The sequence below is a fragment of the Pithys albifrons genome, chromosome 6 (genome assembly GCF_047495875.1).
Source record: "Pithys albifrons albifrons isolate INPA30051 chromosome 6, PitAlb_v1, whole genome shotgun sequence".
NCBI classification, from domain to species: Eukaryota; Metazoa; Chordata; class Aves; order Passeriformes; family Thamnophilidae; genus Pithys; species Pithys albifrons.
In genome coordinates, this window is record NC_092463.1 from 1,322,237 (window position 1) to 1,337,500 (window position 15,264).

The window sequence follows — 15,264 nt, forward strand, 5'->3', positions numbered from 1 at the left end:
ACTTCACCCTCCTCCAGGGGTAGCCATGAGGCTGCACTGCAGGGGTGGCTGTGGCAGAAGGACTTGGAATTCAACCTCCTGAGCCTTCTCACAAGTGTTAAACCCATGGGAGATGTGATTGTGTGAGCTGCAGCTGCCTTCAGAGCCCTTCCTTAATCTCCTCGGGGTCTGATTCATACCCATCTGGCTCTGTTGGTCCCTCAGTCCATGCCTTCATATTGTCCTATCCCTGTCCCCAAGGAATAGAAGCTCTACTGATGGATTTCTTTCCATTTACTCTCATGACAACTGACTAGTATTTAAAATTTTCTGATCAGAACCTTAGCACAAACCTGGATCCTCCTACAGGATCCCAGAAGAGCTTGGGTTGGAAGGGACTCCAAATCTCATCCAGTCCCACCCTCTGCCATGGGCAGGGACACCTTCCAGGCCCTTGTCCCCAGTCCCTCTCCAGCTCTCCTGGAGCCCCTTCAGGCCCTGCCAGGGGCTCTCAGGTGTCCCTGGAGCCTTCTCTTCTCCAGGTGACCCCCCCAGCTCTCCCAGCCTGGCTCCAGAGCAGAGGGATCCAGCCCTGGAGCAGCTCCAGGGCCTCCTCTGGGCTCACAAACACTGACTTGGCTCCATTCAGTGCACCCAGAGGGGTCTGTGTCACAAAATGCTACCACAAGTGCAACTCTTACTCAACTTTTAAGGGCTTCTGCTCTTGGTTTCCTGTTTCCCCTCCCTTTTTCCATCTCTGTGCTGCCCAGGGTAATCACTTCCAGCCCAGCACTCCCCAGGGAAGCAGGATTTATTGTACATCCCAGCTGGAGATTATCTATTTTGATTAACAGGGCTAAAGAGAACAATATTTGCCCTGTGGATCAATAAATAATCTCCTTTGGAGGCACTTTTGTGAGAGAGGCAGGTTTTGATTGCTCAGTTATAGCAGTTTTGTGTTGTGAACTGTGCAATTCCCAGTGAATGTTGTTTGCTCTGCTTTCTGCAGGAACCAGCAGCGAGAGTGAGGAAGAGATCGTGTTCCAGAGGAAGAACAGGATAAAAAAGAATGTTTTGAGGTCTCCTGATGTGAGTCTTAGAAAAAGAAAATAGGCAAGAGAAGCAAAATGGCAACTCAGACAACAAGCCCAGCTCTGTGTGCAATGCTGTTTGTTGTGTTCCCACAGGGCATGGCCGGGAGCGCCCGGGAGTCACCGCAGGGTCCTGCCAGGAAGCGCCGGCACCCGCCCCCCACGGTCAGCAGTGCTGGGCTCAGCCCTGCTCCCCTTCCTCAGCTCTGCCCCAGGGTCTGCAGAGATCCCAGAATGGTTTGGGTGGGAGGGACCTCAGAGCCCCCCCAGTGCCACCCCTGCCATGGCAGGGACACCTCCCGCCAGCCCAGGCTGCTCCAAGCCCTGTCAAAAATCAGTCACCAAAAATCAGGTGTTTCTTGAAAAATAAATGTTGAAAGGTGACTGAGTTTATCCCAGGGCTGGATCCCTCTGCTCTGGAGCCAGACTGGGAGAGCTGGGGGGGTCACCTGCAGAAGAGAAGGCTCCAGGGACACCTGAGAGCCCCTGGCAGGGCCTGAAGGGGATCCAAGAGAGCTGGAGAGGGACTGGGGACAAGGGATGGAGGGACAGGACACAGGGAAGGGCTTCCCAGTGCCAGAGGGCAGGGCTGGGTGGGATACTGGGGAGGAATTGGTGTCTGGGAGGGTGGGCAGGCCCTGGCACAGGTGCCCAGAGCATCTGTGGCTGCCCCATCCCTGGGAGTGTCCCAGGCCAGGCTGGACAGGGCTTGGAGCAGCCTGGGCTGGTGGGAGGTGTCCCTGCCCATGGCAGGGGTGGCACTGGGTGGGCTCTGAGGTCCCTCCCACCCAATCCAGTCTGTGTTTTGTGACTGTAGTTACAGTGTTTCTTGCTTTACTCTTTCTGAGCTGTGTGTTCACTGTTCCCAGTCAGAGTCCAGTGATGACAGTGGGGATTTTCACCAGAACTGGAGCAGGACCAAAAGGAGCAGCTCCACAGCCTGGAACAAACACCAGCCAACATGTGCCAAAAGGCAGAGGGTCGAGAGCAGCTTCACATCCAAGGTGTGTGACCTCACTTGTCTCTCCTGATCATGCAAGGCCATGTTTGGAGCAGTTGGCACTGGAGCTGGAATATGGGCATGGAGCTGGGCAGCTCTGTGGTGTTGGGACATTGGCTCAGCTATTTCACACCATTTGTTGCAAACATTGGAGCTGAAATCTTGAACTCTGGGTTATCTTAAACCTCCCATCCATTTCCTGACTGGCAGAGTCTGCAGGGCCCTGGTAACACAGTTCTGAAGCCAAATAACCATTTACATTGCAAGCAGAGATAGTCCAAGATTAGTCAGCTCTGGGAGCTCAGGTTCTTGTCCAGAAATTGTTATTGTTTTCAGCCTTGGGACACCTGATCATGAATTCACCCCCTGCTCTCATGGCCTCAGCTTTAGACCCTGGAGGCAGTGATGGTCCCCCAACCCTAAATCTTGAATCTGAGCTCAGTATTTGAGACTTTAATCCATCACTGCAGCAGGAGAGGAGGCAGGGCCAGAGTCACTGTAAGTAAAAACCTCTGAGATATTTATGGCTGTGGTTCCTCTGGGCAGAAATGGCCATAATCAGGGCTCCAGGAACTTTATGTTGGATTTTTTTCATGTTTTAACAGTACTTTTCATTAGTAAGACTTTCCTACAGTATCAGTGTTTAATGTTCTGGGATCCAAAGAATGAGGTGGATTAAAATCCATTTTTCAATTTGATTTAAACATTTTTTTTAATAAGACCAAAAGGGTCATAGAAAGAGAGTGTGTCTGCTTAGGGAATTCTACTCTGCCTTCACATATTACCAAACATCAGTAGTGATGGACAGGTCAGAATTCCAGACCCACAGCTGATCCCAGGCATTAAAACCACTCTGACCAGTGCACCACCAGTCAGGGAGCCTGTCAGGAGAGATCTGCAATTACATCAACATGGGTTGTGACCAGAACAGCCCCTGGCACTGAATCCAATAAACATTTAAGGAGCTGGTACCTGATTGTTTCCCAGGTGTGCCCAGGGCCTGTTCTGTGTCTCTGCAGCTCTGCAGGGTTTGCCCTCTCCATGGCCCTTCCAAGGGGGAAGGTTCAGACTGACTGGCAATAGCACTGAGAGCTCTCCCCTGTAAACAGGTGACTGCAGAGGGATCCACAATAACCAAAACTGCTGTGGAAAAGGAGCTGTTAATAATTCCTGTCATTTGGGCTCAGGGGTTTGTGTCAGCAAACCATTAAAAGACTAATGAAAATGTGCCAGTTGGGGATGTCAGTGTAGCACGAGGTGCCTGAGCATCCCCTGAACTGAGCTCAGGTTTACAGCTCTGGGCTTTCTGTTCCAAGTGTTCTGAAGGCAAACAAATCCTTGCCTTGGAGTCGTTGGGGTGCATAATATTTTGGGGCTATTTGTATGTCTTACAACTGAAATTATAGGAGAAAAAATTAGCTTAATATGAAGTATTGGAGGCAAATATCTTCCTAACTTGTTTTTTTCCACATGTGACCTCGGGAGTGTTGTGTAGTGTGGTTCTGATGGAATTTGGGATCCTATCTCCTGCTCTGCAGTCACATGTGGAGTAGAACACAGGCATTTCCTCTCTAATGAGCTGCACCTTCGGGTGAATCCATCAAACAATCAATCCTAAATCCCAAGCAGAAAAGGGCAAGCCCAGGGCAGGGTCTGTGTCTGAATTCCAAGTGGATTTGGGTTTGGGGGAATTCTGCACTTCAGAATCAAACCAGATATTTGAAAGCACACAGAATGAGTAACTCTGGATGTGTGAGTCCCAAAGCCACCCAATGGTTTGGGCAGCTCAGCCACCACGTGTGGGTAACTGTGGCCGTGCTGTCCCCTTGCCCAGGGGTAAACAGGGCCGTGGGCTCTCCTTCCCCAGCCAGAACTCTGTGGGGATCCTGGAGGGGCTCAGAGGGGTGAGGGGGAGCCCCAGCTGTAACACCCTGTGTGCTCCTGCAGGCCACAGCCAGGCAGTTCCTGCTGGAGGAGGCAGAGCTGTCCCAGCACGGCGCCCACGGGCTGTCGTCAGATGAGAGTGACGGGGCAGAGGAAGAGCTGAGCTCCTCCATGGCCCAGTTCCTCAACGACAACGGGGAGCCCACACAGGCCTTGGATGGTGAGTGAGGAGCTGGGTGTGACCCCTGACCCACGAGGGCATGGCCAGGGGGCAGGGGATGAGCGGTGACCTCCTCTCCTGGGCTGAGCTGCTGCTCCTGCCGTGGCAGCCAGAGCTCTGCCTGCTTGGCAAACATTCTGCATCCAGAGGGAAGGGGAGCTGTGCCAGGGCAGGGTCAGGTGGGATCTCAGGAAAAGATTCTTCCCCCAGAGGTTGGTGGGCACTGCCCAGGCTCCCCAGGGCAGTGGGCACAGCCCCAAGGCTGCCAGAGCTCCAGGAGGGTTTGGACAATGGGACAGGGACAGGAACAGGGTGGGGTTGTTGAGGTGTCTGTGCAGGGCAAGGGGTTGGACTGGCTGGTCCTTGGAGTCCCTTCCATCTCAGGAGATTCTGTGATTCCATTGCAGCTTTTGTGGGTGCATTTAGAATCCCAGACTGGTTTGGGTGGGGAGGGACCTGAAATCCCACCCAGTGCCACCCCTGCCATGGGCAGGGACACCTCCCACCAGCCCAGGCTGCTCCAAGCCCTGTCCAACCTGGCCTGGGACACTCCCAGGGATGGGGCAGCCACAGCTTCTCTGCCCAACCTGTGCCAGGGCCTGCCCACCCTCCCAGACACCAATTCCTTCCCATCTAACCCTGCCCTCCTTCATCTAAGAGCCCTTAGGCTGAGCTTTGGTATTGCCAGAGATGTCTGGAGAATTGCAGGTTTTTGTTTCGGGAAATACAGGGGTTTGGGAGGCTATAAAGGAATGACTGAGTATGGAAAACAGTGTAACAGCAATGAATGAAACATGGTATCTCTACTAATACCCTTCTCTTCTTTGTTGTTGTTTGGGCTCAGACACTGAGATGAGGGCAGTGTACCTGGAGTCCGTGCGCAGCCCCGCCCTTGGCAGCAGGTACAAGATGGTCCATCGGGAATTCAACAGCTTGGCCACTTTCTCACAGGTGTGGAGGGAGGTGACCTCTGTCCTTGGAAACTCTCTTTGTGTGGGACCACGTTTAGGTTGTAGTCCTGTTCTGAGGTGTAGTTGGCAGCTGTTACTGGGAAATAACAAGTTCTAGCACGAGACTTCAGCCTGGAGAAGAGAAGGCTCCAGGGACACCTGAGAGTCCCTGGCAGGGCCTGAAGGGGCTCCAGGAGAGCTGGAGAGGGACTGGGGACAAGGGATGGAGGGACAGGACACAGGGAATGGCTTTCCAGTGCCAGAGGGCAGGGCTGGGTGGGATATTGGGAAGGAATTGGTGTCTGGGAGGGTGGGCAGGCCCTGGCACAGGTGCCCAGAGAAGCTGTGGCTGCCCCATCCCTGGGAGTGTCCCAGGCCAGGTTGGGACAGGGCTTGGAGCACCCTGGACTGGTGGGAGGTGTCCCTGCCCATGGCAGGGGTGGCACTGGGTGGGCTTTGGGGGCCATTCCCACCCAAACCATCCCATGTGTGAGAAGCCCCTCAGTGCCTGGTACTTGTGTGTAGGGGGTATTGGATGAGCCAAGTGCCCTTATGGGGAGGAGCAGCACAACCATTCCCGTGTTCCAAACTCACTGGGTCTGTTTTTCCCCCCAGATTCCCGAGCAAGACTCAGCTTATGCAGAGGACAGTTTCTGTGTGGGGGATGAGGAGGAGGAGCCCTGCAGGCAGAGCGAGCCCAGCGAGGAGGAGTGTGTGGCTGTGGATCCCCTCGGGACGGACAGTCCCTGCCACCGCCGGTACCTCACCCGGCGCCAGAGGAGGCTGTGCCGGGCCCGGCTGCGGCACAGCCCACGGCACAGCCCACGGCACAGCCCACACAGCCCACACAGCCCACACAGCCCACGGCACAGCCCACGGCACAGCCCACGGCACAGCCCACGGCACAGCCCACACAGCCCACGGCACAGCCCACGGCACAGCCCACGGCACAGCCCACGGCACAGCCCACACAGCCCATGGCACAGCCCGCCCGCCCCGCGGCGCAGGGGGAAACCCTCCCGCGTCATTGTCCTCAGCGACTCCAGCGAGGAGGACACGGGCGTCAGCAGGGACAAAGCCACGGAAACACCCCGTGCCACAGCAGGACAGTCACCCAAGGCCCGGCCCTCAGTGTCCCCAGCACAGCACAGGAACGATGCTGGGGCAGCCACAGCTGCTCAGGTTAGCCCAGAGAAGAAGGAGGTGCTGCCTGGCTTGGAAGCTGAAGTGTCTGACATGCTGGATTTTCACCCAGACCATCCCATCAGGAGCACATCCTTCCCCCCAGCTGTCCCTGGCTCTGGATGGGGGAAGGCAGATCTCCAGGCTCCCAGTGAGGTCAGTGTCCATCTAAACAACCCCCCGTTGTGTGGAAGGACTCCTGTGGCTCTGAGGGCTGTCCCAGCACAGCAGCAGGAGACATGGAATCATGGAATGGTTTGGGTTGGAAGGACCTTAAAGCTCATCCCATTCCAGCTCCTGCCATGGGTAGGGACACCTTCCACCAGCACAGGGTGCTCCAAGCCCCATCCAGCCTGGCCTTGGACACTCCCAGGGTTGTGGCAGCCACAGCCTCTGGTGGCACAGGAGCAGAGCCATTCCTGGTGCTGTGTTACAGCATCTCCTTCCCTTGGCTATCAGAAGCCTTTGTACTCCCAAGGTGTCCTGAAGTACCTTGGCTGCCAGTGACTAAAAACTGGGGATTACATTCTCTCTTGGGTCTGACAGTCACGGAGGGACAGCAAACTGTGTGGAATAGCAGAGTGTGTCCACTTCTGCTTTGGGTTTGTAGTTATAAAATACTTGTTCTACATCCTGAATTGTCTCCCTGTGCAGCCTGAGGTTGGATTCCTGATTTCTCACACTTCCCAGTCCGACTTCTGTCCTCTATAGGATGCAGGTTGTGCTGAAATCATTAGTGAGAGCTGCTGCTTGTCATTCAGACTCTTGGATAATCAGATCAGCTCATCTGGGAGAGTGGTGTAGGAGGTTAAAGTGTCAATCTGAAAATGTTAATATTGCAAAATATTGCTTAATTAATTTGATTTCAACGCCCTGTGGTCTGTTAGACTCACCTGTGCTTTCCCTCCCTCGTAGGTGCAGAGCCCAGTGCAGGACCCCAGGGGGAGCCCCCCAGGCCCGGCCTGTGCCAAGCCCTGCCCAGCCGCAGCCGGGCCGTGCCGGGCCCCCGCCGTGCCGGGCCCCACGCTGGGCATCCTGGCAGACAGCAGGGAGGTGTGCTCAGGGGCAGAGCTCATCTCCTCCCTGCGGGCCCTGCACGGCCTGCACGTGCACGTGTGTGCCCTGGGCAGCCCCGGGTACATCGTCAGCCACCGCATGGCCGTGCACAGGAGCCTCCAGTCGGAGCTGCAGAGCCCAGGGAGCAGGGACAGGCTGAGCCAGCGCCTGCAGCGCCTGCAGAGCCTCTTCGACAGGGTCTGTGTGCTCGTGGAGACAGACAGGGTCAGGCCAGGTGGGTGTTCAGGGGCAGCACTGGGCTGGTGGGACCGGGGGAGTGGCTCCCACTGCCAGAGGGCAGGGCTGGGTGGGATACTGGGAAGGGATTGGTGGCTGGGAGGGTGGGCAGGCCCTGGCACAGGTGCCCAGAGCAGCTGTGGCTGCCCCAGCCCTGGGAGTGTCCCAGGCCAGGCTGGACAGGGCTTGGAGCAGCCTGGGCTGGTGGGAGGTGTCCCTGCCATGGCAGGGGTGGTACTGGGTGGGATTTGAGGTCCCTCCAACCCAGGCCAGTCTGGGATTCTGTGATAAAGGAACAAGCACAGTCACTCCCAACTGTGGGGTTTGAGCAAAGAAGGGTAACAGTTCTTGTGTCTTCATGTGTGTATTGAGTTTAGGGTCCATATGTACTGTACTGTGTTAACCCACATTGTGCAATCAGATGGCTCCACTGCCCATTCTCAGGGCCATCTAGTCAGTAAATGACAGTCTTGCTGCACCTGCTTCATGGGTGAACTGGAGCTCAGATCCCTGATTTCATTACAGGTGTTGTGCAATATGAAACTTCACCATTGCTGTCCAGTTGGGGATGCAGCTTTGGTTTTGTGACAAATCTTGTTTATTGGCAGTTCAGATATGGAAACACTGATGGAATTGTTCACTGGAGGTGCAGCTTCTCCCAGAGGGCTGTAGAAAGTGGATTGTGTTGGAGCTGCCTGTTTATCCCACTGCTGAGGGTGTCACTCATTCCATCACACTTGTCCAGTTTCTCTCATTACACCAATTCCAGAGTGCTGCTGGTCCCTCATTTATCAGTGTTCAGGTGCATTTGTACTTGTGTGGCTTGACCAAACCTCTCCTGATTTCACAGAGTCCTGGAATGGTTTGGGTGGAAGGGACCTCAAAGCCCCCCCAGTGCCACCCCCACCATGGGCAGGGACACCTCCCACCAGCCCAGGGTTCTCCAAGCCCTGTCCAGCCTGGGATGTTTTCCCTCACCATGTGTTTGGTTGTGAGTTCTCAGAGCAGCGGATCCTGGAGCTGTTCTGGTTGTGAGTCCTCCCATTAGTTTTTCACAGGGATTGAGCACTGAGGTCTCACTGACCTTCCTGTGCTTCCCCTCTGCAGGAGAAACATCCCGGGTTTTCCAGAGGACTCAGTACTACGACGGGGTGCTCTCAGCCTTGGTGCAGGCCGGGATCCACGTTCTCTTCAGCTCCTGCCAAGAGGAGAGTGCTGTTCTGCTCAAGGACCTGGCGGTGCTGGAGCACAGGAAAGGCGCTGCCATCGCCGTGCCCACGGAGCTGGGGCGGCCCCGGCAGGCCCTGCTCGGCTTCTACCTGAGCATGCCCGGCCTCAGCTACACGGCGGCCCTGGCACTGACCAACGGAGGCTGCCCCAGGGCCATGGCCAACAGGTACCCCCGGGCTGCCTGGGCTGGGGCGGGGCCCTCCTGAGCCCTCCCTGGGGATCCTGAGCCTCCCCTGGGGATGGAGCCTGTCTGAGCCTTCCCTGGGCATGGAGCCCTCCTGAGCCTTCCCTGGGCATGGAGCCCTCCTGAGCCTCCCCTGGGGATCCTGAGCCTCCCTTGGGGATCCTGAGCCTCCCCTGGGGATGGAGCCCTCCTGAGCCTTCCCTGGGGATTCTGAGCCTTCCCTGGGGATGGAGCCTGTCTGAGCCTTCCCTGGGGATGGAGCCTGTCTGAGCCTTTCCTGGGGATGGAGCCCTCCTGAGCCTCCCCTGGGGATCCTGAGCCTCCCTTGGGGATCCTGAGCCTCCCCTGGGGATGGAGCCCTCCTGAGCCTTCCCTGGGGATTCTGAGCCTTCCCTGGGGATGGAGCCCTCCTGAGCCTCCCCTGGGGATGGAGCCCTCCTGAGCCTTTCCTGGGGATTCTGAGCCTTCCCTGGGGATGGAGCCCTCCTGAGCCTTTCCTGGGGATTCTGAGCCTTCCCTGGGGATGGAGCCCTCCTGAGCCTCCCCTGGGGATGGAGCCCTCCTGAGCCTTTCCTGGGGATTCTGAGCCTTCCCTGGGGATGGAGCCCTCCTGAGCCTCCCCTGGGGATGGAGCCCTCCTGAGCCTTTCCTGGGGATTCTGAGCCTTCCCTGGGGATGGGGCCCTCCTGAGCCTTTCCAGCTGGGATAGATCCCTCCTGCGCCTTTCCAGCTGGGATAGATCCCTCCTGCGCCTTTCCAGCTGGGATAGATCCCTCCTGCGCCTTTCCAGCTGGGATAGATCCCTCCTGCACCTCTCCAGCTGGGATAGATCCCTCCTGCGCCTTTCCAGCTGGGATAGATCCCTGCTGCACCTTTCCTGCTGGGATACCTTCCCGGGGCATCATTTCAGTCCCTGCCAGATCTCCCAGGAGGTTTCCTGTCTCAGTTCCTCCCAGCTGGGCAGCCCAGGGCACCGACACAGGCTCTGCTTCCACCCTCCCTGCTGCAGCCCCACCTGTCTTTCCCTCTAGCATTCGCCATTGTCCCTGTGGGGTTGTGGGCACTCTGGGTGTTCCCGGGCTGTGGGCACTCCGGGTGTTCCCGGGCTGTGGGCACTCTGGGTGTTCCCGGGCTGTGGGCACTCCAGCTGTTTTCCCAGCAGGGCTGTGGACACTCCAGGTGTTCCCGGGCTGTGGACATTCCGGGTGTTCCCGGGCTGTGGGCACTCCGGCTGTTTTCCCAGCAGTGCTGTGGGCAGTGCGGGTGTTCCCGGGCTGTGGGCGCTCTGGGTGTTCCCGGGCTGTGGGCACTCCAGCTGTTTTCCCAGCAGGGCTGTGGACACTCCAGGTGTTCCCAGGCTGTGAACACTCCGGGTGTTCCCGGGCTGTGGACACTCCGGGTGTTCCCGGGCTGTGGGCACTCCGGGTGTTCCCGGGCTGTGGGCACTCCAGCTGTTTTCCCAGCAGGGCTGTGGACACTCCGGGTGTTCCCGGACTGTGGACACTCCGGGTGTTCCCGGGCTGTGGGCACTCCAGGTGTTCCCAGGCTGTGAACACTCCGGGTGTTCCCGGGCTGTGGGCACTCCGGATGTTCCCGGGCTGTGGGCACTCCGGCTGTTTTCCCAGCAGTGCTGTGGGCAGTGCGGGTGTTCCCGGGCTGTGGGCGCTCTGGGTGTTCCCGGGCTGTGGGCACTCCAGCTGTTTTCCCAGCAGGGCTGTGGACACTCCAGGTGTTCCCAGGCTGTGAACACTCCGGGTGTTCCCGGGCTGTGGGCACTCCGGGTGTTCCCGGGCTGTGGACACTCCGGGTGTTCCCGGGCTGTGGGCACTCCAGCTGTTTTCCCAGCAGGGCTGTGGGCACTCCGGGTGTTCCCGGGCTGTGGGCACTCCAGGTGTTCCCAGGCTGTGAACACTCCGGGTGTTCCCGGGCTGTGGGCACTCCGGGTGTTCCCGGGCTGTGGGCACTCCGGTGTTCCCGGGCTGTGGGCACTCTGGGTGTTCCCGGGCCGTGGGCACTCCAGCTGTTTTCCCGGCAGGGCTGTGGGCACTCCGGGTGTTCCCGGGCTGTGGGCACTCCGGGTGTTTTCCCGGCAGGGCTGTGGGCACTCCGGGTGTTCCCGGGCTGTGGGGTCTCTGGGTGTTCCCGGGCTGTGGACACTCCGGGTGTTCCCGGGCTGTGGGCACTCCAGCTGTTTTCCCGGCAGGGCTGTGGACACTCCGGTGTTCCCGGCTCACCCCTGCCCTCCCTCCCTCTCTTGCAGTGCCATCCCCGCCCTGGCCGCGGCCGCGCGGCTGAGCCGGGCCCGGGCCGAGGAGCTGCACCGGTTCCTGCGGCACTGCTGCGACCCCCGAGTGCTGCCGCGACCCCCCCGAGCCGAGCCGAGGGCACCGGCACCGCCGTGACTGTGAATAAACACCGGCACCACCTTCAGGCGCTGGGAGGCTGCACCGCACGGTCTGTGTGTCCACACCCACGGCACAGGCATAGGCGGGGCTGGGATCATCCCAACAGTCTCTTAAAAACCAGAATAATGACTCCAGTGCTTTGTGGGGCTGGCAGGGAAAGGAGGCCCCGGCAGCTCCTGCCCTTCACTGCAACATTGAGACAAGTGTCCCTGGGAAAAAGGGGAATTGTCCGATGTTTCTGGTTCTCAGACACTGGTGGGTTGCTCGGTGAGCCCGGGGCAGCTCCTCCGTTCCTGGGTGTCCTCATTGCCTCTCCTGCTCCCGCTGCCCAGGCTGCCGGAGCTCAGGTGGTCCTTCCCCTGCACCGCCCGTGCAGCCTCTGCTGCCACACCGTGGCTGCCTGGCCGAGCACCGGGATGGTTATTCCCATCCATTCCTGCACACGCGTCTTCTCAGGAAGGGGCTGGAAGAGACACATCACCTTCCTGGGCAGGAGGTGGCTGGGTCTGTTCCCACCTGAGTCTGCCCCGCACAGGTGAGACCCCTCTGCCCCAGCGCTGGGGCCACATCAGGAGTGGAGCTGCTGGGGAGTCCAGAGAGACCACAGAGCTGCTCCAGGGCTGGAGCCCCTTTGGAGCCAGGCTGGGAGAGCTGGGGGGGTCACCTGCAGAAGAGAAGGCTCCAGGGACACCTGAGAGCCCCTGGCAGGGCCTGAAGGGGATCCAGGAGAGCTGGAGAGGGACTGGGGACAAGGGATGGAGGGACAGGACACAGGGAATGGCTTCCCAGTGCCAGAGGGCAGGGCTGGGTGGGATACTGGGGAGGAATTGGTGTCTGGGAGGGTGGGCAGGCCCTGGCACAGGTGCCCAGAGAAGCTGTGGCTGCCCCAGCCCTGGGAGTGTCCCAGGCCAGGTTGGACAGGGCTTGGAGCAGCCTGGGCTGGTGGGAGGTGTCCCTGCCATGGCAGGGGTGGCACTGGGTGGGCTCTGGGGTCCCTCCAACCCAACCCATTCCCTTCAGAAACAAAGGGATGAAGCCCTGCAGGCCCCATCACAAGCTGGACAGCTCACCTTGTTTATTACATTAATGAAATGTAAAAATTCCAACTCTGCCTAAAGCACTTTAAAAAGCTATTTCAATGACTTCCAGGTGTTACCTGAATTTATTGTACATTCATATCCCAAGGGATATTTTACCTTGCCAGTCATTGGTATCCCTGTACATTTCTTCTTCCCAGGAGAAACATGAGGGAAGTGCTATTTTGTACACATGGAAAAGCCAAACATTGCCAGCAAGGTGGGAGTGGGGTTAAAACACATAAAAACCAGATCAGAGAAGGTTTTCCAAATCCATCTTGTGACTGTAGCCATTCCCTGATGGAGGAGAGGCTGAACCCCTGTGCCCTGATCAAGGCATTGCAGTGCTGAACCAACACCTCCACCAAGTTCATCCCATGGAGAAATAGGAATCCTGCTCCTCCTCGGACGAGTCTGGTCCCTCAGCCACAAAGAGCTTCCCCAGCTCCAGGGTCTGCATCACGCCTGCAGCAGGAAACAGGATGATCAGGGTGTGTCAGGAGAGGGTCCAGACAGCAGGGATGCTGAGGGAGCCAGATGGTGGGCACCCAGCAAGGCAGGGAGGTGCAGGGAAGGGACTGGAGGAGGAGGGGAAGGCAGGACACTCACGTTTCTCTGGGCTGGGCTTGGCTCTGCGGGAGGCCGGAGTCACCAGCACGCCCTGCAGGCAAGGACAGAGCTCAGCTTGGGCACTGTGCTACAACTCCCCACATCTCAACTGCTCAGCTGCCACTGCTGCTCCCTCAACCAGGGGCACGAGCCACATTTCTGCTCCTGGGATCACAGCTTTTCTTGGAAAAGCCAGAGGAACTGCAAAACTTGGGATAGTGCAGGGACTGATTCTCAAATTCAGGAGTGGGATACAAGGTGACCATTGTTAGGGCCAGTATGAGAACTGGGCTCCATGATCCCCGTGGGTCCCTTCCAACTCTGCATACTCCATGATTATTGTTTCTTTTTCCCACTATTCAGCACCACATAACAGCAACCTGAAGACCACAGAATTCCAAAGCAGTTACAAATCCTGACCAACAGCAATGGACTTAATCCTGACAATAAGCAGCTCCTTTCTAACAAAAAGGACTTTTCTCCATAACAGTAGATACAAAAGCCAGGGGTTTGGGGGGAGGCTGGGGAGGGCTCCTGCTTTCTATCCCGGGATTCTTTCTCCTGCAGGCCCACCTGTGCCTGGCTAAGGGGGAAGTGGGCAATGTTGGAGAAAAGCAGCATTACCGACTTCTTCTTGACCTTGTCCCAGGTGCCTCTGTTGCCCTGCGTGTTCTTCTGCATCCGGAACACGTGCCTGTCGAAATCCTTCCTGGGGGTGCAAAGGAGCAGGTCAGCGTGGCTGGCACTGCCCACAGAGCCTGCTGGGCACAGCCACAGCACCACATCCTGCTCCAGCCCAGGGTGGGCACGGCCTGGGAGAGCTGTGGGTCAGTCAACGACAACGGCTGCTCTGGGAGCACACCCAGAAAAGCTGGGTTGGATCAGGGGCTACACATCCTAATGGAAGGGTCAGACATGGCTTCATCCTCTTCCCACATGAGTTCAACTGACTCCAGGTTGGTTTAACAGAGCCTGAGTCCCTGGGCTAACAGGCTCAGCCTCAGGGCTGTGCTGAGGCCACACCATCCCAGTGCCATCCCCAGGAGCCGCTGGGCAGCTCCACCAGCATGGGGACCAAACAGGGCTGTGGGACGGGCTGGGGGAGAAGTGGTGTCCCAGCTCCCAGAGCCACCTCTGAGGGGCCCTGGGGACAGGCCAGAGGGGCTGGCAGCCAGGCTCCTACCTGTTGATGGGGACCAGCATGCCCGGGCTGATGTGCTCGCACTTGGGCGTTCTGGCCAGCGAGAACGCGGACGAGTTGGGCGTGAGCGGCAGCTCCGACAGGGCAAAGTCCTCGTCGTCATCCCGCAGTGCTGGCAACTGCAAAGCCACCCCAGAGCCATCAGGGACGTGAGCCAGGGTGCCCCTGTCCCCACACAGACACGGCCCAGACTGTCCACTCTCCACAACAGTCCCTCCAGCCCTGCTCACTGCCCTGGATGTGACTCCCCCCTGTCCCTGCAGAGACAACCCCAGCCCTGTGTCCTGCCCTCGGACAGCCACGGTGCCCACACTACCCTGTCTCACTCCCAACACCCCTCTGGTTCTGCCCAGCCCTTGGCTGGCAGCTTTCGTGCCACCACACATACAGAAAGGAATTTCAGTTAACATTCCAAGCTCAAAGCTGGCCCTGACTACTCAGGAGGAGGGTTACTTGAGGGACTTCTGGTCCTCCCATGTGGAAGAGAGAGGAGCAGCACAGATGATCCAAAGAGCAGCAGGTCTTAGGTGGAGGAGAGATGAAAATGGGAGCAGGGATAGGACAGGGTCCATGAGGAGAGGAGGACAAAGTCAGCAGGTGCAAGTTCAGAACAGACAAGAGGTGATTGTTCTTCACACAGCAAAGGATTCAGCTCTGGAGATTAGCACAGGAAATTCCAGATGGGAAGAATCTGCCCGGGCTCATGGCAGGGCTGGGCTGGTTCAGGGAAGGGGAATCCACTCCTAACTCCCACCATACACAGGGTTTCTCCCTGGAGGTGTCAGTGGACAGTAGAGGAGGAGGCCAGGCTCTTTTGCCCAGCACAAGGTAGGCAGAATGAATTTGGGGGAAAAAAGAAAAGGAACCTTTTTGGAACCACTGGCTGAAATTATATGTCACCACAAGTGTCATGTCTGGAGAATCCCACTGCAAAAACAGGGTGCCTTACACATGAAGGCA

General features: G+C 57.9%; 2 protein-coding genes across 7 annotated transcripts in view; one reads left to right on the forward strand and one right to left on the reverse strand.

Moving 5' to 3' along the window:
• The window catches only part of FANCM (FA complementation group M), a 69,188-nt gene extending 56,628 nt beyond the window's left edge, over positions 1-12,560 (forward strand). For all 6 annotated transcript variants that reach the window (XM_071557151.1, XM_071557156.1, XM_071557150.1 and 3 more), the window contains 9 exons: positions 989-1,068; positions 1,167-1,235; positions 1,940-2,074; positions 4,018-4,174; positions 5,019-5,125; positions 5,740-6,462; positions 7,222-7,597; positions 8,707-8,995; positions 11,274-12,560. In XM_071557151.1, the coding sequence (XP_071413252.1) occupies positions 989-1,068; positions 1,167-1,235; positions 1,940-2,074; positions 4,018-4,174; positions 5,019-5,125; positions 5,740-6,462; positions 7,222-7,597; positions 8,707-8,995; positions 11,274-11,415 (2,078 nt within the window). In that variant the 3' untranslated portion in view covers positions 11,416-12,560. The remainder of the gene's footprint in view (positions 1-988; positions 1,069-1,166; positions 1,236-1,939; positions 2,075-4,017; positions 4,175-5,018; positions 5,126-5,739; positions 6,463-7,221; positions 7,598-8,706; positions 8,996-11,273) is intronic.
• The window catches only part of MIS18BP1 (MIS18 binding protein 1), a 21,851-nt gene continuing 19,069 nt past the window's right edge, over positions 12,483-15,264 (reverse strand). Inside the window, exons 13-16 of the mRNA XM_071557157.1 lie at positions 14,287-14,423; positions 13,728-13,812; positions 13,104-13,155; positions 12,483-12,959 (exon numbers count right to left, since the gene is read on the reverse strand). Of these exons, the coding sequence (XP_071413258.1) occupies positions 12,865-12,959; positions 13,104-13,155; positions 13,728-13,812; positions 14,287-14,423 (369 nt within the window). The 3' untranslated portion in view covers positions 12,483-12,864. The remainder of the gene's footprint in view (positions 12,960-13,103; positions 13,156-13,727; positions 13,813-14,286; positions 14,424-15,264) is intronic.